This window comes from Lycium ferocissimum, chromosome 11 (genome assembly GCF_029784015.1).
Source record: "Lycium ferocissimum isolate CSIRO_LF1 chromosome 11, AGI_CSIRO_Lferr_CH_V1, whole genome shotgun sequence".
NCBI lineage: Eukaryota > Viridiplantae > Streptophyta > Magnoliopsida > Solanales > Solanaceae > Lycium > Lycium ferocissimum.
The window spans coordinates 52,431,032-52,456,078 of NC_081352.1; the positions used below are offsets into that span (position 1 = coordinate 52,431,032).

The 25,047-nt window shown below is 36.4% G+C and overlaps 2 protein-coding genes and 1 pseudogene across 3 annotated transcripts in view; 2 read left to right on the top strand and 1 right to left on the bottom strand.

Annotated features, from left to right (window-relative positions):
• The first annotated feature begins 677 nt into the window (after positions 1–677).
• On the top strand, positions 678–20,496 carry LOC132036959 (uncharacterized). 2 transcript variants are annotated; one of them, XM_059427376.1, is made up of 25 exons: positions 678–889; positions 2,247–2,373; positions 2,469–2,531; positions 6,628–6,729; positions 6,867–7,035; positions 7,141–7,239; positions 7,359–7,508; positions 8,569–8,608; positions 8,754–8,811; positions 8,921–9,003; positions 10,014–10,112; positions 10,287–10,402; positions 10,474–10,592; positions 13,147–13,217; positions 14,039–14,150; positions 14,373–14,512; positions 14,710–14,868; positions 14,938–15,041; positions 15,339–15,514; positions 16,346–16,535; positions 17,937–18,036; positions 18,702–18,870; positions 19,352–19,434; positions 19,721–19,797; positions 20,033–20,496. In XM_059427376.1, exons 1-25 carry the CDS (start codon positions 848–850, stop codon positions 20,202–20,204), a joined length of 2,820 nt encoding a protein of 939 aa, XP_059283359.1. In that variant the 5' UTR covers positions 678–847; the 3' UTR covers positions 20,205–20,496. The 2 variants fall into 2 exon arrangements, with proteins under 2 accessions (XP_059283359.1, XP_059283361.1); XM_059427378.1 differs by lacking the exon at positions 678–889 and having other exon boundaries at positions 2,319–2,373; positions 2,469–2,527.
• On the top strand, positions 2,591–2,725 carry LOC132038715 (U2 spliceosomal RNA; annotated as a pseudogene).
• A 1,849-nt stretch (positions 20,497–22,345) lies between the features above and the next one.
• The window catches only part of LOC132036961 (organic cation/carnitine transporter 7-like), a 5,947-nt gene continuing 3,245 nt past the window's right edge, over positions 22,346–25,047 (bottom strand). The window contains exon 5 of the mRNA XM_059427380.1: positions 22,346–22,795. Within this exon, the coding sequence (XP_059283363.1) occupies positions 22,571–22,795 (225 nt within the window). The 3' untranslated portion in view covers positions 22,346–22,570. The remainder of the gene's footprint in view (positions 22,796–25,047) is intronic.

A 25,047-nucleotide genomic window follows, 5' to 3' on the forward strand; every position in this document is an offset into this window, starting at 1 on the left:
GTTTTCATGTTGTAGTGATTTTTCCTAAAATATATAAATAAAGAAAGCAACTCTCATAGGAAATAACAGTGCCATAAATATATTTTTTTAGATGATTATGCCTGAATTGATATGATAGAGATTTCATAACACTATTTTCTTGAAGCAACTTTATCCATTTTTGTCATTGCTCTTACACTTTTTGCCCTTCTCCTTCACTGAAGATATAAATAAAAGTCAGTGCAAATATTAGTTGAGGTCGGGAAAGACGAATAGATCTGGAGAATGTTTATGAAGTAAATGAAGATTTCAATTTAAAGATTATCTAGGCTATTATCATTTTTTGTATTGTTACCTTCTCTTATCATTTTTTGAATTGTTACCTTTCTCAAATTATATTTATAATAATTTTTTTTATGTTATTGGTGCTTTATTTGAATTCATTTGCAGAATTTTAATGTAAACTTTACTTTTACTTATTTTTTAGTAAAATAATTATAAAATTAAAGATACATGAAACATACGTCCCGTAAATCTACGAAACTTACGTCCCGTGTCTCGAGACTTATGTAAAATGCCTCGCCTCTTAAAACACCGATTTTTAAGACTAGTCATACTTTGGGGAGTAAAATTGCTCTTGATGCCAAGTCTAAGGGTGTTTTAACAGCTTCTGCCGAACAAAATATGCTGAATACGGGTTGTATCCATGATGTTGTTAACGGGTTGGTCAGGTTATTAGGTTCATAATAAGTTGAGAGTCAAAACGGTCGATTAGGGTCTTCGTCAGTTTCCACTCGCAGTTGATGAATCTGATTCTCACACACTCCTAATTCATTCATTTCCACTGAAGATCTGAGAGGCTCCAGTCATGTTGCCTCGCTCCTTTTTTTTCTTGTTTCTCTTCATCTTGGTATTCTTCTAATCTTTAATTTTGTCAAAATTTCACTTTTTCTTTTCATGCTCTAAGACACACATTAATTTGATTGTTTCTTTTTAATGGGTTTATGTCAAATCTCATTCTATCTTGTTCATGATACTGATTTTTTTTTTTATCTCCCAAATGTGCATTCGTGATTCTAATCATTCTACAACTTTGATAACCTTATCAGCGGCTTGAATGTTTGTATGATATGTTTTTTTTTGATTATGGGTTCTCGTTCTTAAGTTGTTTACACTCTCAATAATGTTTAGTGTCACTGAATGGAATGTTTGTATGCTCTTGTTTTACATGATCAATGGTTCTACAAGCTCCTCCACTTGTTGCAAAAGAGTTTATGATCGCGAAAGTTCATTTTAAAGGGTGAATATATCAACAACATTCCCAGTGAGGTCCCACAAGTGGGGTCAGGGGAGGATGCGGTGTACGCACACCATACATATATATATATATATATGTGTGTGTGTGTGTGTGTGTGAGTGTCTATATAGTTAATGGTGGTGCTCGGGTCAGCTTGTGTGCACCTCCCGTACGTGCCACCTCCCACCAACACAGACCGGTTAAGTCTGCTTGCCAAGGCTTGGTAGATGGGAAGAAATCAACCTAATGATTTTTTCCTTCAACTGATTTGAACCTAAGACCTCATGGTTCTCCTCCCATTTCATTGAACAGTAGGCCATGCCCACACCCTTAGGTGCTTTGAAAGGGTGAATAGTATATTGATATTCTAATGACGCACTTCATCCTCGAGTCTTTAGGTTACAAGTGAATATGATGATTTCACATTCAGACTATTATAGTCTTCCTTTTCGAGATGAGGGGTTTGATTCTACGGAAATCATATGTGGGATTATGAGCTTATTGGTTTCAGGAGCATTGCATTGTGCGTTAATTTGAGACACTAGTGTTGCATTTCCCTGGACCTTAGTTTGTCTAAGTTGTGAGCGTTTTTATTGGATAATGATTTTTCTTCTTTGTTTCTTTTTGTTTATTTGTTTTTTCTCGCCATATAGCCTAGTCACACTGTCACAGTATATTTATGTAACAACTTACTCGTGGTATGGATGGTTGTGGGAGGAGAATATTGACAAGCTTAAAAAGTTGGCACTTGTTTGGGAATGGTAGAATCAATAGCTTTTGATTAAATTATTTCCTTTATTTTGCTTTTTTGTGTATCATTACTCCGGTAAGTATTTTCAGACTTCTGTGATGATTTATAGTTGAGGTAAACATTGCACCAATGATTTTCTCAAAGCCTTTTACTCCCACTTGCAATGCAAAGTGAGAAACTATAGGAAGGTTACTGATTATTCCAATGATATTTTGGCAGTTCCTGAGTGATAGTTCACTTGGTGCTACGGATGGAAATCGTAAAACAGGGAAGTCATCGGTGTTTTCGTTGTTTAACCTTAAAGAGAAGAGCAAATTCTGGAGTGAGTCTGTTATACATGGTGGTGGTGAGTTCTACAAATACATGCTTTTTTTGTGTACTTGGTTGTAAAGATGACTTTACTTGCTCAACTTTCATTATGGTTATGATGTATTGGTGCAGATTTTGATGATCTGGAAACATCTAATCCGGGAAAAACGAGTGTTCTCAATTACACCCAGGCAGGTACTTGTGTTTCTCCAAAATTTTCACTTTCTTTTATATTTCCTTCGATGTGTATTAATACTCCTTTTATCGGCCTTTTGGCTAAGATCAAGTGTAGTATCTATTCTTATCAGTTTAATACTCCCTTTTCAATTTTCTATATCACAGGATTAATCTCTTTTAGCTTTAGTACCTGAGACATTGAAACAACCTTTTTGTGCTGTTTCGTGCATTTACTTTTTATTTATCTATTGAAGCTTTTAGTGTCCTAGAAGATGTAACCACTTTGTACAGCACATTATAAAACTTGTATAAAGGATGGAATCAGGGACTTCCATCCTGGGGATTTGCCCATGAACTATCCTTTTTTTGTAATGACTGTGGTGTCCGGACCAGCTTACGCGTACCTTGACTATTTCACCGGGTACCCATGAACTATCCTTTTCTAGAAAGTCAAATAAAAATTTGCATTCTGCTTGGATATATATTTCTTAATAGGATCTTTGTGCTTTTCCTTCATCTCATGTATTCCTCGTTTGACATGTTTATTATGCAACTTTGAATGAAAATGCGATAGAAGTTTTTAAAAGAACTGCTTCTCCATTATAGCCTGAAGCTCAAATGTAAGGTGGAACGGGAGGGCTCAGGAGGTTGACATCTGAAGAGTGTAAAGCACAACAACAACAATGCGTCGACCCCAAGAAAGTTTGGGTCGGTTATATGATTTCTCACGGGTCATGTCGCTCAATTTAAGCTTATCTCATATCAATATGATACAAAATAAAAATAAAAAATAGAAGTGCTAAACGTTCTCTTCATTAACATATAAATATCTGACCGGACTAAAAAAACTTCCAGAAAACACAGGACCTAAAGTAATAACCGTACTAACATGATTAAAACACATTTTCAATTATTTGATATCGCCTATATAGATCATTTTCTTTCATTATATCCTGTTTTTTGTTGGGCCTGCATGGATTCTTAGAAATTTTTGGTCTTTCAAGATAACTTCCTTCCGTACATTTTTTGATCTCCCTTGTTTCCATTTAACACCTTTTTTTTTTATTGGTAAAATGTGCTAGATCAACGCATTCCGTTTAACACCTTTACTTACCATGGTTTCACACTTACGGACTGATGCATTTGCAGATCCATGTGTTACATGGTTAAACCATTTTAAACGACCTTCTTTTGTCTTATCATTGTGTGCAACTTGCACCTTCTGCCAGATGTGGTCATTTTTAATCCTATATAATCTTGTATGACGACAAAACTGGCTTAGCATCCGCATTTGTGCGACATTCATCTTGTGGATACGTTAGACTTTAGCAGCCCAACATTCTCTCCCATATAACATTGTTAGTCTTATAACCGTTTTATACATTGTTAGTCTTATAGCCGTTTTATAGAACTTACCTTTTACTTTGGTAAGTATTCTTCTATCACATAATACCATGGTAACACTAAAGGTACAGAGTGTAGTGGAGTATTTTTTGTACCAAGATAGAATTATAGACAATTCTTAATATCTCCTAGATAAATTCTTATCTCGTTTGTCCGTCTTTGGATATTGGAAAATACATTTAATAGTAAGTTCTTAGTGTGGAGGCTTCTTAAGAAAATATTGACGTGAAGAGCTTGTATCATTTGCAAATAGCTCACCTCTTGAGGGCGTTACTTCAAATACTTCTCAGTGATACCTTCATGACGATTGAATCTGCAGAAGAATCTAGGTCTTCAACCCAAAAGTGTAAAGCAATGTGCTCGTAGTCCAAGACAACCTATTGGGACAACTATATAACTCAACACCCTGGGATATGTGTAACTTAATTTTAGAGTTCACACGTGAATTTTAATGTAGACTCACAGCTGTGCGGATGACTTACCAAGGGTTGCTCTGATATCACGTGAAAGGATTTGATCATCCAACCTAAAACCTTAAAGGCGTTTAAAGCAATGGATCCTTTAAGACGTTTAAAAACCCATCGGAAGCACTTACATAACCCCTGTACAGTTATATAATTCAACAAGGTGAATGAATTATTTTGCAAAAACAAGGTGAAAGAATTTAATCATCCAACCAAAAATCATAAGGCAATGGTGAAGTAAGTCTAATACCATTAAATCCCTTTGGGAACCCTTACATAACTAGCCATGCAAGAGATAACTCAACATCTTGCACGTGTAATCTAATTTTCTATAGTGTGAGTACAACAACAACATACCAAGTGTAGTCCCACAAGTGAGGTCTGGGGAGTACGCAAACCTTACCCCTACCTTTTTGGGGTAGAGTATTTTCTAGAGTGTGAATGAGCTTATCAAATGTTAACTCTGATATTGTGGAATTGTTTGATTACCTCATCGAAAAGTTAAATAAGTTACATACATGACACTTTCTATTTATTTGTCTACAACACACCTTAATGTGCGAGCTTGTTTTCCTGGGGGCCCAAGCTAGTGGAAATACTCTCCTCAGCAGGAGGTGAATCTCGAACTCATGGCCTTCCCTTGCCCTAATATTATGTGGAAGAATATGTGCATTCAACTTGAACCTTTAGGGGTCGTTTGGTAGCTGGTTAGGATTATGCAGGTATTAGTAATGTAGGTATTAATTATGCGGGTATTAGTAATGCAGGTATTAGTTATGCAGGGTTTAGTTATGTAGGGTTTAGTTATGTAGGGTTTAGTTATGCGGTATTAGTGATGCAAGTATTAGTTGTGCAGGTTTTACTTTTGCATGGTTTAGTTATGCATAAATTATTTCTTTGAATGTTGGTTTGTTATATTAAAAGTTAATAAATATTATATACTTTTAAAATTAAAATATTTTTTTACAATTAAAATAAAAATATTATATATTCTTTTACAAAATATTAAAATATTATAGTAAAATATTATATGAAAATATTTGTTTAGAAAAGGAAAGTATTTAAGTGGGAAGTGATGAGGGTAATATTGTCATTTCAACTTTTTATTCATGTATTCGTAATTCCATCTTCGACCCCGCATAAAATGATACATAGATTCCCTCATAACTGATGCGTGTATTAGTTATGCGGGTTTCTAAATTGCAAACCAAACATTGTACTAATTTTATGCATGAATAACTTACTTCCTAACTAGCTACCAAATGCGGTATAAGTATGCATCATGCAGAAAGCCAGAAATTAATACATGAATAAGTGGTCTCTTAACGAGCTACCAAACGATTCCTTAGGGGTTTGGTTTAGAAACAAGTTATGTAGGTGTAATACATATCTTAATAATGTAGGGATTACTTTTTATCGGGCATTTGGTTCATGGTATTAAAAATTGAATATGCAGTGTATAATTTAAACTTGTGTTTGATTTAAAACTGTTTAAGGGCTTGGAGAAGGGTTTGAGGAGACCTTCAGGGGGTAGTTTTGCCATTTTCAATGTTTTATCCATGTATAATTAATCATGGTATTGCTTCTACTACATTTGTCTTGGTATAAAATAATACAGGAGTGTATCGTATTAGCTATACATGTATTAATCATACTGGAATTGAAAAATTGCTACCAAACATTGGATAAACAATGCATAGACGATGATGATTTTGTCCAACACATCTAATGAAACGTGGCCAAAGACAATAGGTGGAGTGGCTCAAGGCGCTTCTAAGCCCATTTGAATTCTTTTACGCTACCCATTTATAAGTCAAATAGAACTCGTATGAGCCATCATATTAGTGTATATTCCTAAAAGCCTTAAACAACTATATGGTTGACGTGCTCTTGAACTAAGTTGCGCAGACTCTTCACTTTGGATGCCGCACCCGTGTTGGATTGTCCAAAAATACACTATTTTTGGAGAATCCGACATGCACCTATTAACATTTTTGAAGAGTCCGAGCAACATAGCTCTTGAATACTATTAATATGTTCTAAGATGGAATGAAGAGTCTGCGCAACTTAGTTGGATTGTCCAAAAATACACTATTTTTGGAGAATCTGACATGCACCTATTAACATTTTTGAAGAGTCCGAGCAACATCTCTCTTGAATACTATTAATATGTTCTAAGATGGAATGGAGGGAGTATATCTTTTCATAAGTGGAGTAGAATAAAATATTGTTCTCTTGTACCACAGGTAATATAGCAAATTATTTGAAGCTTCTGGAAGTTGATTCCATGTACCTCCCAGTACCTGTGAATTTCATTTTTGTTGGATTTGAAGGAAAGGGGAATCAAGGTATGTAATTATTCCTTAACTTTACCTTCCAAAAAATAAGGTACATAATTGTTCCCTCACAATTGAAGATGACTGTTCTCTTTGTTATATTTCTATATGGTAACTATTGACTATATATTTTTTATTATTCTGCTCAGAATTTAAGCTACAATCAGAGGAACTAGAGCGCTGGTTTACAAAGATTGATCACATCCTTGAACATACAAGGATTCCTCAAGTAGGAGAAGTTTTGACACCATTTTACAAAACTAGCATTGACAGAGAACAACGTCACCATCTGCCTCTTATCAGTCACATAAACTACAAGTACTTTTTGTTTCCCTTCCCCCAAACAACCATATAATTTGCGTGAGTATAAAATAATTAATGCATTGTAGACTGATCTGATAAGGTATTCAATTCTTTGTGCAGTTTTTCTGTTCATGCCATTCAAATGGGAGAAAAGGTCACATCCATCTTTGAGCGTGCCATTGATGTCTTTGGCCGCAAGGATGATATGTCTGATAACAGGTATTTGAAGTTCTCTGTCATATTAGAGAATTAATGATTCTCTGCGTAACTTTCTGTGACTCAATTATCATTTCTTAGCAGTGTTTCTTTAGTTGCTCTATATAAATGTGTGTCTTCAGGGATGATGGAACTGTTCTATGGCAAGTTGACGTGGATATGATGGATGTTCTCTTTACCAGCCTCGTGGAGTATTTAAAACTGGGAGATGCCTATAACGTCTTCGTTTTGAATCCCAGGCGCAATGGAAAAAGAGTCAAATATGGATACAGGTTTTTCCTGTGAAAGTTGATTTTTTTTTTTTACTAGTTTTTACATATGTTTTGCACTAATGCAATGAGAATCAGAAATAAAGGTGCAAATTGCCTCCTCTTTGCTCACTACAGCAGAGAGACAACAGAGGATCCGGGAAATCTGAAGAGATTTGTGCAATCTAGATCTGTATAATCTTTCCAACAGAAAATATGGATGCAAAATAGTAAATAAGGTTTCAGTTATTGAATTATACGAAGATAACTAAAAGTCCATATTTAACTATCAGAAGAATGTGTTGGAACTTACTAAAGGAGGACAAGTCTATTAATATTTTGAAGTTGTAGCAACAATGGAAAAATGATCAAGCATTGATTACTACAGTAACCTTCATGCACACATGCATGAAGGTTTAGTCAGATTTGAAACTAAAGTATTAGAGCAAGTAGAATGCGTAAAATCTGGCTTTATGCAAAGCTCCAATCTAATACATTGCAGGCCCATGGTAGTTCTCTATCATATGTGCATACAAGGGTTTTGGAAATCTAAAACTGGCTTCTATGTGTCTTAAGCCATTGTTGTTTCAATCAATCTTACAGTAGTTAGAAACCCGGTTCTCTACTATCTCGTCTACTTGCTTGTTAAGAAGTATCTAAAAAGCTTTGAAACACCTGGAGATGGATTAAGATTCGTGAAGCTATAGCTTAGTCCTCGTACTAGTTCTCTGTTAACTGGAATTTTACTTGGTCATGATCATATTATTAGCAGCATATATGTTTTACTTTGTGCTTTTGCATCAACTGGCTTTCACATTTTCTGCTTAGGTCCTTTTTATGGGTACTAGACATACAAATGAGTACAATGCAGAGTAAAGAAGAAAGAAAATGTTTTCCTCAAGCTGATTAAAAAAAAAATAAGAAAACACAGCACTCCAACGTGTAGAATGTATTCTTGCAGAAATATTCTGTGCATTTGCTGCATCCAGATTATTTCTGATCACATAATAGCTTTCCTTATTTGCATGTCTCTTTATTTCTGTGTTCTGATTCATCTGTATCGGATGTTCCTTAAATCATGTAGGCAAGGGTTATCCGAGAGCGAAATTAACTTTCTTAGGGAGGTAAATTGTAATTTCAATACCTCTTTATATTTGCTGGACATGGATCATCAGCTTCATGCTATTTGATCTTATACTTCATTCAGTGATTCTTGATTTGCCAAGATCTATTCTTGAAATGTTTTCACTGATTTGATGCTTAATACAGAATAAGGAGGTACAATCGAAAATTCTTCATTCAGGAAGAGCATCAGAAAGTATTCTTGGTAGGTAAACATGTGTTCAGATTCTTTTAACTGTAGCATGATTGGTATTTATGTCCTTTGGTAAGCAGGAACTAATGAGTGATGCTTATTTGCACTAAAACTGTGACAGCTCTTGAAAAGATGACAAGACCGTTGTATGCCAAGCATCCGATGGCAAAGTTTTCCTGGACTGTCACAGACGAGACAGATACAGTAAGTTATCTTTCCTCTTGACTCCCTTAATATCATTGGGGACCTTAAATTTCAAGCATGTCATTGGAGATGGTATTTATAGAGACCCAATGTGGATTTACTGGTTGTGTGTGTGCCTATATTACGTGTCACAACAAAAAATATGATGCTCTTCAGTTTCTAGTTAAGGACAAAGTTAAATTCTTGGTAGAAATAAATGAGCAAGGAATCTAAATAAGAAATGTCTTGCTAATGCAATTTGTTGTGTAATTTATTAGAGGGGCTTGCATTGAATATTTTATTCTAGGATATATGTCAATGCTCTAGAGTTATAAATGAAGCAGATACTGCTTTTACTGTATGTAAAGATGTTTTGTTCAGGTAGAATGAACAATACCAACTATCTGATCAAGGAAAATTTGTATTCGTTGTTGTTCATTGAACTATATCAGTGCCTGGGAATAAACTGCTGGTGTCATATCTTGTTCTCGATAAATTGTGTCTGGTGCAATCAGTATCATCATGCATTGTGTGCTGCTTGTTTTTGTTGTCAAGCAACATAAGTTTTCTTGTTGTTAAAAGTTCAATGTGCTAGCAACAAACTTGCAGCTATGCATGAAAGCTCCCTTTTTTCTGTATTTCATGAATTAGTGAATCTGAGTGTCATTTTTTTCCTTTTCTTTTTTGATAAGGTTGAAGTGAGTATGTTGAAACTCGAAAGAGCATCACTGTATGAAATGCTCATTCTTGATACTTTGAGTTCTAATACATTAGGTTTGTCGAAAGATTTTAGTCCACATACTTGTTTCTCTGAGTTCTCCATATCATCCATGTTTTAATTTTATAACCTTCTTTTATCTTGATAGCTTAAGCTTTCAATGTGCTTCTTTCCGGTGATCAAAAGCATTTCTAATTCAGTTAAATGGGCCACATAATTGCCCTAGAGATGCATAGAAAAACTGTGGTTCTCGTACTTTCATTGTAGTGATGTGTGTTTTTTTTGAACTACTCACTTTCTTCAACAACACCAGGTAGAATGGTATAATAGATGCCAAGATGTATTAAACAATGTTGAGAAGGTATCTCAATGGAAGGACATGGCTGAAGTTGTTCAGAACAAGGTTATGCAGGTATTAAGTTACACCACTTTATAATCTCCCTCTTTCCCCTGGATATGTCCCGCTAATTGATCATTATAGTAGAGAAGTACCACTAATACTGCACTAACTATTTATTTGAACATTGTATCTTGGAGTATCTGAACCCTCCATTTAACTCTAGTTCTTATGATTGTTCCTTTCAAGTTTCTGAATGGGAAAAATGGAGAATTGAAGCTTCGTTTTGAAAGAGAGTTAAAAGCTGGGGAATTTAGCGGTTTTCATGCTGAATGTATCACTGATACATGGATTGGAAATCACAGGTTAAGATCTTACTTGCTTCCCTGCACTCAGTGTCCTTCATATTTCTGATTTTTGTCTCATTTCATATCAGGTGGGCTTTTATTGATTTGAGTGCGGGCCCTTTTTCATGGGGACCTGCTGTGGGTGGAGAAGGTGTGCGCACAGAACTAAGTTTACCAAACGTGGAGAAAACCATCGGTGCAGTTGCAGGTACTAGAGCTGTAGACACATGTTTTCATTGCTGAGCCTTCGTAGATAGCTCTATACACTTTTGATTGTATTTTTGAAGTTGACCAGGGGTGTTTTAGACGAGATTGTTTTTTCTCCCTGTTGTGTACATAATGGTCTTGGTTGATGTACGTGTTTTTGTTATTCTGCTCTTTGTTCTTTTTCTTAGTTTATCAAGGCAATATTTCCAGCCCAAATAGGGCAGAATGGATATGTAAAGTTCATATAGGGCGCTAAGTAGTTTGCGATTAAAGTGTGGTAGTAGTAGTTGTTATTGTACTTGATTTTTCAATGAGTAGACAGAGACCTAATAATCAGAATAGTCAATAAGGATTTACGAGAACATAAGTTGATGGATGTGGCAGTTACTCAACCTCTGCTAGAGGGTTCGAAGGTAAAAGCTGTTTGTGGCTTATTGTTAAAGAGAGTGCAATGATTACCATATGCTGCATTGGAAGGGGCATCCGGCATGTGAATGGCTGAACTGAGGGAATAATTAATTTTTTCCTTGTTTGTGTTGGCTGGAAAACGTTAAAGGGAAGAAATTGTTCGACTTTTTCTCAATGAAATAAATAGTTTGGTCTGAGAGGAAGATTTTTCTCTTATTTTCTTTCCTCATACTCTGCTAAACCTAGCAAATAAAGTAAGTTTGAAAAACTTTACCTTCCTTTCTCTAGTTTTTAGGCTAATCATAAAACTTTGGAACCCTGTGCAAGTTGGGTTGGCCTCACTATTAGAAGCTAGGTGCCCGTGAAATACATTTGGTAAGGAGTTCACCTTTTTCTCGTCTTGTGTGCACCTGTCTCGTGGAAGATAAACACTAAGGTTTTATTATCTTAGTAAAAGCACTAGACTGACACAACACGTCAACACCCATATAAGAATCAAATGAGGATCATTTCATAGTCTTCAAAAAGTAAAACCTGAAATGTTTGACTATGCTGAAAGAAAAAAGAAATTAATTAATAAGTTTTATATTGTAAGAGCCTGTTTGGATGGGCTTTGGTTTTGACTTATAAGCTATAAGCCATAAGTTAGCAATTCTAGCTTATAGCTTTTGACTTATTTTTGTTATTTTGGCTTAAAAGCACTTTTTTATTTCACACAAACACTACAAAATTGCTCAAAAGCTGTTTTGGCTTGCAAACACCTGAAATAAGCCAATACAAACAGGCTCTAACTCATCTGGAATTCTTAGCTAGCACAAAATTGCGACGGGGCATTGATTAGGCTTATTGTAGATTTGAGTGCTTGGCTTTAGTGATGAGATACATGCAATTCAAATGATTCTCTAAATTTCTTGATGAGGATGAATGAAAATTAAGGAGGATGTTTTACACAACCAAGTTGTGAATTTGTGGAAATCTAATAACCTATCAAGAATTTATGAAATTTAGAGATTGACAATTGACAATGAAAAACACTTCAAAAAATCAAAATTTGCAGTGAAGCATAGATGATTTTTTTTTTCTTAAAATTACATTAACATTCATTTGCTACTATTATTTAGTTCTTTTTGGACAGAGATGCAACTGTACGCTTATTGCAAGGTGATCTTGGGGGAGGAGGGGATGAATAACTTACTTCATCTGATTATTTTTTTTGTAACTTTTAAAACAATAGATACTACTAATTTCCTTATGAAGCCAAAATTACTCCAAACTGCAATGATATTTGGTGCGTTTATTATAATGTCACAGCGTCTAATATTAGTGAGCCGAGGGTCTATTAGAGACAACCTCTCTACCCCACAAAGGTAGGGGTAAGGTCTGCGTACATCCTACCCTTCCCAGACCTCACTTGGGGGACTACACTGGGTATGTTGTTGTTGTTGTTGTTGTTGTTGCTGTTGTTGTCGTAGTGTCTAATATTAATCTCAGGAAAGAGGTGGATCAAGGATATAGGGAAAGAATGATAGATTATGTATTCCTTACACTCTGATTTATTTGACATAGTTTGAACCGATTTGGAGAGTTTAAAAAGAAATAAAAACTTTTGGAACTTGTGGTCTCAAATGTGCTATAGCATTTGTGTGGCTATAAAACTTTTGAAACTTATATCCCTAGGGAGGCTGCACCAGTATGTTTTTTCTGGACAAGATAGAATGATTTAGCAGATTGCGTCATAGAATACAGCATGATATGAAAAGTATTAGAAAATAGTTTTAATTGTATTTAATACTTTTGGTGTAATTGTGAAGAGATAATTCCTTTTCATATTGATAACTGGCCTGATTTGATAGATGGGTGAAATCTGACATGTAACCTTATGTTGTATACTTCTCCACTTTCTCACTGAGTTAAAAAAGTTAGTATTTGATCTATCAAAAACAAAGAACGTCAGTTTCAACGTTATAACTGTTCAGCAGGCTTCTTTGAAGCAATCCATTCAGTTCCCTGGAAAAGGTCTTACTCCATTTTATTTGATGATAGGAGTCTTCCCCTTTTCAATTTCTGGTTAAAATCTTTTCAGGTTTACTCGATCTCAAAACACAGTCGTTATGATTCTTATTTTGTGCTTCTTTGTTTGCTTTCAGAAATTTCAGAAGAAGAAGCTGAAGATCTATTGCAAGAGGCTATTCAAGAGAAGTTTGCAGTGTTTGGTGATGTATGATATACAAAATAGTTTATTTTCCATTATCATGTCAGGGAGTTCTGCTTTCCAATATTATAAGTTATAAGAGTTACTGTGGAGACTAGAAGTCTTTTTTGGGCAGAAAAGCCCCGGGGAGAATGGTTGAACTAACAAAGGACATCGCCCTGTCTTCTTTTTAAGTTGCCTTCTGGGAAAGAAAGTTGATTAGTTTTTGACATGAACAGTGATGAGGTAGATTGAAAAAGGGGGACGTTTTTTAATCAGTAACCAGTAGAAATATTTTATAGATGGAACAAGGATGTGCAAGATCAAGATACGTACGAAAAGCTAGATTCAACTAAACAAAAGGAGAAAGAGAAACAGCACAATCAGTTACTGTACGGGGTCTTCGTTTTACTTTCTCTACCTAGAAAGTAGTTGTCGTAGGCGATGAAATTTCAACTTAGGAATAATATTATAGGTTGAACAGTCTAGAGGTTTATTCGAGGATAAAAAAATATTACGCTTGCTCAGTCAAGTAGAATGTGCTGTGAATTCTTGGAGCATAAGTTCTTGGAAATTCAAAATCTGATTACTCTGCTTCTGCTAAACTACGAATGAAAACTGGTTACTGATTCTCACTTGTCATTTAAATTTTTTCTTCTTGTTTTAAAGACCAAATGTTTTATCTTCTACTCCTTTCTACTTTTGAAACTAGAAATTTTATGAATTCCCCTTTGTATTATCCGCCTTTTCTTTTTTCGTTCTCTTTTCCTTCTGACTTTGGGGGTGATTATGTTTTGTCACTGAATGTATGGGTGCTAAAGTCTGATATTGGCTATTTCGTTATGTAGGTCCAGAAAGATCATCAGGCCATTGATATTCTTTTAGCTGAAATGGATATATATGAACTATTTGCTTTCAGTCATTGCAAGGGAAGGAAGGTTAAGCTTGCTCTTTGTGAAGGTAACCTCTTGTCATTCGTTGTAGAATCCTGCATGATTTCTATGAAAATTGTTGCTATGCCATTCAGTTTGCTTTCTATTAAAGCTTGGTAACTATCTGAATATTAGGTATCTGGTGTTGGCTTTGTCTAGGTTTTCCCTGTCCTTAGTGATATGTTTCAAACCTTTTTCATAAATTTACCTTAATTTTGAGGAAATTCATGAGTGTAAATCATCACACCAGAGCTTGACGAGAGAATGCAAGACTTGAAAAATGAGCTGAAGTCTTTCGAGGATGAAGGGTCTGAAGAAACCCATAGGATAAAGGCTGTCGATGCACTGAAAAGGATGGAGAACTGGAACCTGTTTAGTGAATCTTATGAGGTATGCTACTTCTGCAAAGTCGTATTTTTAGTAACTTCTATCAGAAGGCTAAACTATTATTACTAATCTGATATTGTTCTTTTCTCTGAAATCTTTTCCAGTGCTTACAGTAGTAGCATTGTTTCTTTCACTTGAAATGATGATAAAACATGGGAATGAATATATGATCATCAGTGATTAAAAACCGTGGCATGCAGGATTACAAAAATTATACAGTTGCTCGCGACACTTTCCTTGCACATTTGGGGGCAACCTTATGGGGGTCAATGAGACACATAATTTCTCCATCACTTGCCGATGGGGCATTCCACTACTATGAGAAAATATCTTTTCAGCTGTTCTTTATCACACAGGAGGTATGATGTTAATTTGATTTATAACAAGGGCATTGCTTAGTACTTATGTTTCTCTATGCGTTTGTGCAGAAATTTAGAAATATTAAGCAGTTACCTGTTGACCTCAAGTCTATCATGAATGGTCTTTCATCATTGGCGCTATCTTCTCAGGAAGTGATGTTCAGTCCGCACATGTATGTATTTGGCTCATTCTCTTATCCGCTGATCCTTTTTAGATAAATATTGTTTTCTATATTTCAGTCAAGCTAAATATAGGTTAGTTATCTGTTCGTTTGTAAAAGTAAGAGTGTTGAATACAGATATTTATGAAATGTTTGTCCACATAAGTGTATATGTTATTTGCTTTCCATGGATTTCGCTGACTCTCCTTTTTACTTATGTGATTTGGTTCTAAATATATGCTATCACACTAGAAATCATTCTCTCTGGATATGTGCATATATTTATTTTCGATCTGTTCTGTTTCACAGGTTGCCGCTGTCAGAGGATCCTGCTTTGGCCATGGCTTTTTCAGTGGCTCGGAGAGCGGCAGCTGTTCCCCTGTTGCTTGTGAATGGAACTTATAGGAAGACTGTCCGTTCCTATCTGGATTCTTCCATTCTCCAGCATCAGTTGCAGAGATTGAATGATCATGGATCTTTGAAAGGTGAGCTTTTCGTTATCACAGGTTTACAGTTATCGTTTGTTGAGGTAGATAAACACACTGCTAGATTTATAATCGGGGTGGGCTGGAGGATAATAACAACAACAACAACAACAACTACAACAACATACCCAGTATAATCTCAGCATGTGGGGTCTGGGGAGGGTAGAGTGTACGCAGACCTTACCCCTACCTTTTGACGGGCAGGGAGGCTGTTTCCGATAGACCCCCGGCTCAAAGAGAGATATAAAAAGCATTAGTAATAATAAACAGTGATAATAAGCCGAAATAGCAGAAATATAGTAGGACGGCATAGTAAAAGAAACAATCAGATAGTGCTAGAGGTAATAACAAGCAATCCAAAGCAGTGTAGGCTGGAGGATAATAAGTAAATCTTATATGGTTAATAATTGTCTGACTTGTCATTTGTTCTGTTTCAGCTAGTACTTTTAAGTGTTGATTTGTAAAACTATGTGGTTATTCTTTGTACATTCTTGTAGCCATTTGAAGCGAAATCAATATCAGATATGATTGACAAGTTACTTATTTACGAAATATGATTATGTAAATGGAATAGCCGCTTCGAGTAAGTATTCTTGTGTGTTACATCAAAATATGGAGTTCCTGAAGGTGAGAGCCAATTATATAATCTTGTTATTTGTTTTAAGTGATGGTTCGAGAGCCTTGATTGCTCATTCATCCATGTCTGCCTCTCCCCCACCCCCCCTCCCTCCCTTCTCCCTTCTCCCTCCATCCTCTTTTTTCAAATGTTCTAAGCTGGTTAGTTCCCTGTCTTTTACAAATTATAATGCTTTGATTTCCTTCATACTGCAGGTTCACATGCACATAGCAGGTCTACTCTTGAAGTGCCTATCTTTTGGTTTATTCACAGTGATCCCTTGTTAGTTGACAAGCATTATCAAGCCAAAGCGCTTTCCGATATGGTCATTGTGGTGCAGTCAGAAGAATCATCCTGGGAGAGTCATTTGCAGTGTAATGGGCGGTCTCTCCTGTGGGATTTGAGGTTATTATGTTATGCATTTCAGATGAATTTTGATATATTGCAACTTATTATATAAATTTTCTTTCTCATACGTTTACCTCAAGGCAGTTTGTAAAAACTTGTACTTTTAGATGGTTTAAGCTTATGTTTTGCGAGTTGGGTGGATTTTAGTTCCTCGGTTGAAAGTAAGCACTTAATTCAGGCTGGAAATGATAAGGAAATTTGTTGGAGGAAAGATCAGAGTGGCGATGGTCTAACAAAGTTTTAAGCATGCAAATTGGGGTTGGTTTAAAGCTAAGATAAAGGTGATAATTCTGATGAAAAGAGACGAAAAGAAAAAGAATAACTCTAAAGAACTCCTTGACCCCTTAGGCATTACATGATAAGGTAGAATTGCATCGATTTGTGATAAAACACTCTTGCTTGATAAAATTAAGCATTTTATGGTTTTATTGTTAATTCTAGGACCCATCCTACTTCATAAAGGATCTCGTGTACCAACTAGGGATGAACTCTCATATCAACACTCTTAGGGGGTGTGAACTCGAGTCACCAAAACTATGACTGAACTTCCCAAAGGAATAAAAGCTGCTATTTCAAATGAGATCTCCGCTCAATGTGGGTACATTTTTAATCTGGAAGGTATAATATTAAGGACTTCAAAATAAGATTCCCGCTGTGTAACAAAAAGGGAACGCGGGAGAGGCGGGGTTGGGGGTGGGGTGGGGGGGGGGGAATGATTGAGAATGTTGCAAATTTGAAAGTTTCAGGAGTTCCTCTCCGTGAGTAATTGTATGATAAATCTTTTTCCTTGAGTAAATCTTGTGCAATGCATTATGCATTTTCTCTCTTATCACATGTCAAGACTGAAACATTACTCACGACACACATCATACTATAAATTAGCTCATCTTAGATCTCAATAAATCAATTGACCTAACTAGTTGTTTCGGCTATATGTATCCTCTCTATTCATTCAGGTCAATTTCATTCCAGTATTAGTAAATAAATTTCTTTTTAGGCAAATTGGAGTTTCTCTAAGACTATATTTCGTAAATCTCACACGTATCTTTACACTAACATACAAGTCTCTAGTTAGACTTAAACCAGACCTGATGTAGGTGTAACAACAATTAAGTCTTAATTCCCAACAAGTTGGTATCACATGTATGGGCCTTTTGCTTTCCTTATATTTTGTTCTTAGTTAATTCCAGATTGATTTATAGATCATCGTTTGAATTTTGAGACATGTTCCCTCCATGTGATTTCAGGTTTACCTTGTTCTTTCTTTAGCTTACCTGTAATCTCATCACAATATAACTGACTATTGAGTGGGATTTGGTGATTTTCTTAGCTTGATATTATGGAAAATTGGAAATGGACAATGCTGATCTGGCATTTGCTTTATCATCTGTTACACAGGAAGCCTATCAAAGCTGCTTTGGCTGCTGTGTCAGAACATGTAGCAGGAATGCTTCCCCTTCATCTTGTTTATAGTCAAGCCCATGAAACTGCAATTGAGGTATTGGAAGACCTGGATGTGAATCTCGCAATAATCTCACTCTGACTATAGACTTGTAACCTGTCACAAGTTAACATCTTTTGAGGGCTTGCTAACTCTTGAGTGTCTCACAATCTTTGATCTCTGCACCTTTTTTCTTCTCGCGCAACAAATTATTTCTTTTGGTAGTGAAACAGGACAAGCTCTCCAAAAACAAGAACACAGTATTATTTAAATAGTTCCTCTCTCTCTCTCTTGCCTCCATCTTCGAAGTTGGAACTCAAATTTTAAGATCTAAGAACTTTGTCACACCTTTATGATACTAATTATATAAGTATTTGTTTCTTTCTTGTGAGAGATCCGTAGATTTTAATGAATGCTTTCTTCTACTTATAATTCTTTTGAAGTTTAGATGTGATTTTCATTAAATTTTAGGTTTCTGTTTCGTTTTATCTTTTTTATTTCTGGGTCCCCTTTTCAAGAATGCATTCATGAGAATGCAATATAGATAATAAGATGAATATTTCACGCTCTTTGATGTGTTACATTTGCTTTACCTAGTGTTTGTCCTTGAGACAAAAATGGTAAATTGTGTCCGGTCTAATGTTTTACGTTGAGATAAAAGCTGGTAATTTGAGTCTGGTTTCTCGAAGTAAACTCTGTTCTTCTCATTGCACTTTTAACAGGACTGGATTTGGTCAGTTGGATGCAACCCTTTATCCATCACTTCCCAAGGCTGGCATTTCTCCAAATTCCATTCAGACACTGTTGCTCGAAGCTATGTGTTGACAGCTCTTGAAGAGTCCATTCAATTGGTCAATTCGGCTATTCATCTCCTTGTTATGGAGAGGACGTGTATCCTTTATGAATGTTCTATTTTCATGAGTATAAGTAAAAGATTATTTTGACACGATTTGTCGCTTTTGTGAGTGGTTTCATTGGATTTTGCAAATTGTCTTCAGCATGCATAAGAGATTTATCTTATCTGTTTGAATGTTGACTGCCATTGCGAATACTTCCTTGGTCACCGGCCATCTCATGACATGGGAACCTATCTCAATACTTGAAGATGGAGACAGACATTGTCTGTTTAAATTTCAAGCTGGTCAATAGGACCTTTGGTCTTAATAGGTTTTATCACTTTTTTTTCATAATACAATTTTCTTTGCAAGTCAATTGTGCAAAAAATAATGAGTGATGTTTTCGTTGGTTAGGAGAGCAGACCACTAGTGTCAAACTTTCTGCATTAGTTAGTTACTAACGTTTTTACATATAAGAAGTTCTTGGTAACTGCCGATTTATCAGTTTCTCTTTGTGCATACTTAATGTGGTACAGCAGAACAGACTTTTAAGCTCTTTAAAACCCATGAGCGTGAGTTGGTGAACAAATACAATTATGTTGTTAGCTTGTGGAGAAGAGTAAGTGCTTTACAGTTTTCACGAATCCTTAATATATGCGGTTATTTTTTCCAAACACCTTTTGCACTAGTTTTTTTCCAGATAAATAACAATTGGTGCACTATCATTTCAAGCTCTATAGAATTACTTGTTTCTTATTTCAATCTCATTGATCTGCATTTGCTGCATAAGTTAGAAGGATATTTCCACAAATGGTTTGATCTGGGTTTGCTTTGTTGTCTTAAATTTAGCCTGTTTATGAAACCATTTTCTGACCAGTTTATTTCATGTTATGGGTCCCTTACAGATTTCAACTGTCACCGGGGAACTGCGCTATGTGGATGCCTTGAGACTTCTCTATACCTTAGAGGATGCGTCAAAAGGGTTAGCATCTGTCATTTGTTGTGTGACTGATATTGTGACTATCATTAATAGACACCCTTATCGTTGGTGTTGCACTTTTACATGTGCAATCAATTTGAGATAGTATGGTACTGCGTTTCACTACATATGGAAGTATTAAGCAACTTCCATTTGGCATCCAAAAGTGTCTCTCACTTTTCATTTTAACAGATGTGTTTTCTCAATTTGCTTGCTAAAAGTCTCCTCTTTTATGCAGGTTTGTAAATTACGTTGATACAACTCTAGCCAGTCTCCATCCAATACATTGCACCCGTCAAAGGGAAGTTAAGGTCGAGTTTGACATAACAACAATACCTGCTTTCCTAGTTGTTATCTTTGTTCTTTGGTTTGTGCTAAAGCCTAGAAGAGCCAAGCCTAAGATCAACTGAGACTTCCGTGGAGATGTGCCTTGAAAATACGAGTTAGTTTTCTCAAGCATGATTTCCTCTTAGATGCTGGGAAAACCTGTTGAGCCAATAGAGCTGCCTTATGCAACAGTGGACTAGAGAGAGCATAGGCAAGACGGGTAGGTCATCTGAGATTTTGCTCTTTACCATCAAGTCCTGTTTTTCATGTTAGTTGCTAATTATTGTGATTGAGCTCAGTGCATGCCTTAAAACTGTGTACATCCAACAAATGATATCATTCATTACAGTAGCAATGTGAACTTTACTCTCTTTAGATGGTAGCAAAGGCTGGCTGATGCAGTCCAGGTTGGCTCCTTTTTAGTGCTCAATCATGAAGAGCCCTTCGTAAAACTGGAGCAAAACACTCAAGAGGTTGCACCATTTTTTTTTGCCGGGGGTGTGTGGGTGGGGGGTTCAAATTGATTAGTTAATGCAGTTGAACCAGCATCCACGTTTCCCATAACCAATTTCATACTTTCTTAAAATCTAATCTGCTAACCTCTCTCTTGAAAGCCTATTGTTCCATGTGATAATCTGATATCTCAGATGACGTCATCCATATACAATCATAAATTTATCTTACCAAGAGCAAGCAAGGGCATCTCATTTGCTTAATTTTTCAGTTCAGTGAGAAAGAGAGTGAATAGTGTAAATGTGGTTCAAAGTTTACGATAAATAGCACATGGTAAGCTTTTCTTGGACGGCGATTTGTTTTCCTTAGTAATAGTACTACTCACGGGCAAGAGAAAGGAAATGAATTGGCTTTGAACACTAGTCCTTCCTATCCAGCACCCAAAAATATATCAATAAATAAACAAAAATGAAACAAAATACTGTTTCCTTATTCTCCGTGTCAAAAAGATTGATTTTTTTCTATATTTGAAAATATTTTACCTTTATATAATGATTTATAATCACACAAAATATATGTGACTCATTTAGGACCACAAGTTTAAAAGTCTTCGCTTTTTTTTAAACTCCGTGCGGTCACATGAGTTTACATAAATTGAAATAGAAGGAGTAGCATAGAGGAGGAAGATGAGTCACCTTGTGGAGCTTGAGAAGACGTTTAGATAATATTGGCTAAATACCTAGATAACCTCTTAAACTTGACACTTTTTATAAGTTAAGACACTCTAACTTAGATTATGACCATATAAACACTTCAACTTGGCAATATTGTGTCTTTTAAACAATTGAGTTAGTGAAACGAAGTGCGTGTGCATTACTTGCTGATGATGTGTCACAAAACGAATAAGACAGAGACACGTGTCATAAGAAAGCAGTAAAGAACCAACCATACTTTGCCTTCATTCTCCATTAATTATTTGCTTCTGCAAATTCACATGTAAGCTATAGCAATCAATGAGTTTACTCTTTTTCTCCAAGGGTTCCCTTCATCTATCTCTGTCGTCTCTCTTCCTTCTGCCTTAACCACCATCCAAGTCCCACTGTCTCTGTTTTAGTCTCTCTATCAAATACTTAATGCTGGGACAAGTGTAAGCTTTTTTATCTGTTTTTCTTTAACTCATAAACGAAGACCTCAAAGTAAAGAGCTTTTGGCTAATTTTTGCAGTTATATGTACCTGCATTTTTATTAACCAGGAGAGCAATGCAAATTGTCAAGATTAATGGTATTGCTTTGATTGAAAAGTGAAAACGAAAATATACAAAATCCTTTTGAGTCCTTATGCCGTCAAAGCTTCCGAATAATACTTTGGCCTTTATGTGCTTCGTTTTGTTATCAAACGAGTATGAAGTTCATGGGATAAAACATAGAAACAAATTACTCCTAATAAAACACAACTTGATATTAGATTTTACACTACAGTTGTGCTGTTTCGAGATGGAAAAAAGAGCTTTTCTTTTAGCAACAATGAAGATGAGGGTAAATTTGGACTGTGAAATATTTTTACTGCCAGAAGAGCTGACTCAGCAGTTTAAAATAAAAACTCACGCGCCTATAGTGAACAAAACAACTCGTGATATGCCATGTAAGACTAGTGTGCTAAGAGACACAATTCTGCCAAATTGAAGTGTCTATCTGGTCACAACCTAAGTTAGAGTGGCTAAGTTACAAAACGTGTCAAGTTTAAGAGGCTATCTAGGTATTAAGCCGATAATAAATAACGGATTTAGCTTATATATATATTGACAATCATAATACATTATTAACGAAATTTGGCTCGTTAATGTTGAAATTACCTTTACACTTAATTCTAAAATTTATGCAGTAACAAGCAACAACATGACTTAGAGAGCTGCATCTTCTATAGATTAATCCACTTATCTTCAACGTGGAGAGCACATAGTATGACATAGCTACTAATTGGTATACAACTTTCTTTCTACGAAGAGACATGATCAACAAGTTCACGCCCTTTGGTCTCAACTGGAAAGAGCAGAACACTAATTGCTGATAAAAGTAAAACACCTTCAAATAAAAGAATTGCAGCCATCTGGTGGCAACCTCTAACCAATTGCACTGCAACTATAGGAGAGACCATCCCTGCTATTCTCCCCACAGCACTTGCAACTCCACAACCAGTTGATCTCACTGAGGTTGGATAAATCTGCAAAACAGTTATCAAAATGACAAAACTTAAGCCTCTAAACATAAAATTCTCCCAGCTGTATTTTTGTTGGAGGGGTCAGTTTGTTCTTAAGTCTCTAAAGACCGGATGCAACTGTTGTGGGGGGTGGGAGGGTAGCAAAACTACTAGTTTAGCCCAGAATCTTCTTGTTTTGCTAAACTTTAAAAATAGATGTTTAACATCTTTATACTGACATTCCAAACAAGGCTGGGCAGGAGATAACTTGCCACCAAAGAACGGGTAGAGCGGGCCAAGTGCACCTCAAGCTAAAAGTCGTTGGAAGTTGGACTAATCTATATTTATTCCTCATTACACAAGTGAAAACTCATAATATTTACATGAAGAAGATCCATTATGATATTGTTAGTTTGTATATAGAAAGGCAAATGGTTCTTAAATTGTGAGAAGATTGCTAGAACTGATCAGTTTTAGAAACTATATTCAGTTGCATCTTTAGAACTCTAGTAGCTCAGTTGGTTGGCTACCTGAACTTTCACCTTGTCGGTGAGGGTTCGAATCCCAACATTGTAATCCCCTCCCCCTCCCTCTACCCCCTATGTAATATATATATTTTTTTTTTAAAGGAAAACTCTATGCTAATCCAATCAAATATCTGTTAACATACATGCAATGGCTACAACAAATAAGGGAGCAGCCCTAATGCCCTGAAATTTAATTTGGTTTCCAAGTTCAGTGCAGCCACTTAAAGCAAGTGGATGGGCATTGTATACGGTAAAAATCGGATAAAGTTTGTCCGGTATAAACCAGGGGAAGTAAAAGGAAGAAAACGAACGATGGTGTTTGATCCGAAGAAGCTTCGCACAGATTCGTTGTATCCGGAGATAGCTCCTCAGCGTGTTTGGTCCGGGGTCCGGGATCCGGTCCTTACATGGCCGAGTTAGTCGCGGCCGTTTATCCGGTTTGAATATATCGGAACCAGTCGTGGCCGTTATCCCGGTTTCTTCGTGACCATTCTGATCGTGGCCGTTGGTCCGGATAATCAGTTATTCATCCACCACGTGCGGGAATCTGCCACCTGTTTTTGACAGTCGTACGGGTGTCAGACCGTACAACTTAACCCTATCCATTTTAGGTTTTCTTTATCCTAAAAGGAGCCCATGATGTATAAGAGGCCCATAGAGCAAAACTATAAATAGGGGTCATTCCCTCACTTTTGGGGGTTGGCTTTTCTGATCCAAGAGCTTTGTACTTCAAATATATTATAAAATTTCTCTTGCCTAGTGTTCTTCAGATTTTGGTCCGGTTACAACTGGAACAGTTCATTAAATCTCTTTATTCAAAAGATTGCATCTAACGCATATATATATATAAAAACTCGACTCAAATACATAGATCTAAACGTCTTAGCTCAGCATTTAACATATATATCGCTCACTATTTGCTTAAGCCATTAATAAACCAAACAGATTCGACTTCCTTTTATTCCTCAAAGTATAGATTAAAGTACCACATATCCTTTGCCTCATTTACAAATTTAACTTATAACCCATTTTCGGGTAACAACTTTGCGCCCACCGCGGGCCGAGGATAATAAGGTCTTTTTGATCTCATTGCAACTCGTCTGGGTGGTTTTAGTTCCATTGTACGTCACAAACAAAAACGGACAAAATGGCAAACAATGCGAGAATCCGGCCACGTTAACAACGAGATTGTGGCCGAAAACGATAACATCGACCACGTGGCTACCAAATGAATCCTATCGTCCGATTCGTCAATTCGAGGGCCTCAACCGTCAAAATACCGTGAACCAGAGAACGCCGCTCGGCGGCCCCCGATCCTTTAAATACTTTCAATTCTCACACACGCGACCCGACCCCAGGCCTCGGAAAGCTGTCGACGTCCCGACGATATTAACTCCGCGCCTTATTTTCGAAATGTCACAGAACAAAGAAAGCAGCCTATCGTCGATATGGGAGTCGCGATAGCCCAACCACAGACAGTTAAGGACGAAACGAGTCCCGGGAAAAGAGCAGGCGGCGACCGAACCCCGAGAGAAGGTCCGAACGGTCAGCAACGGTCCCGGAGGTGCCTGCCTACCGAGGTGCCGAGAATGCCTTGTACGTCACAGCCGTGCAGATTCAACCGAGAAAAGTGGTCGAGACCTACAATTCTGCGACCAGTCCCCGGGCTCCGCCCATTTCGCGACCGTACTCAAAGAGATATATTCAGAGGCCTTTTTCCCCGAGATGCCAAGCCCAAAGCTAATCCCA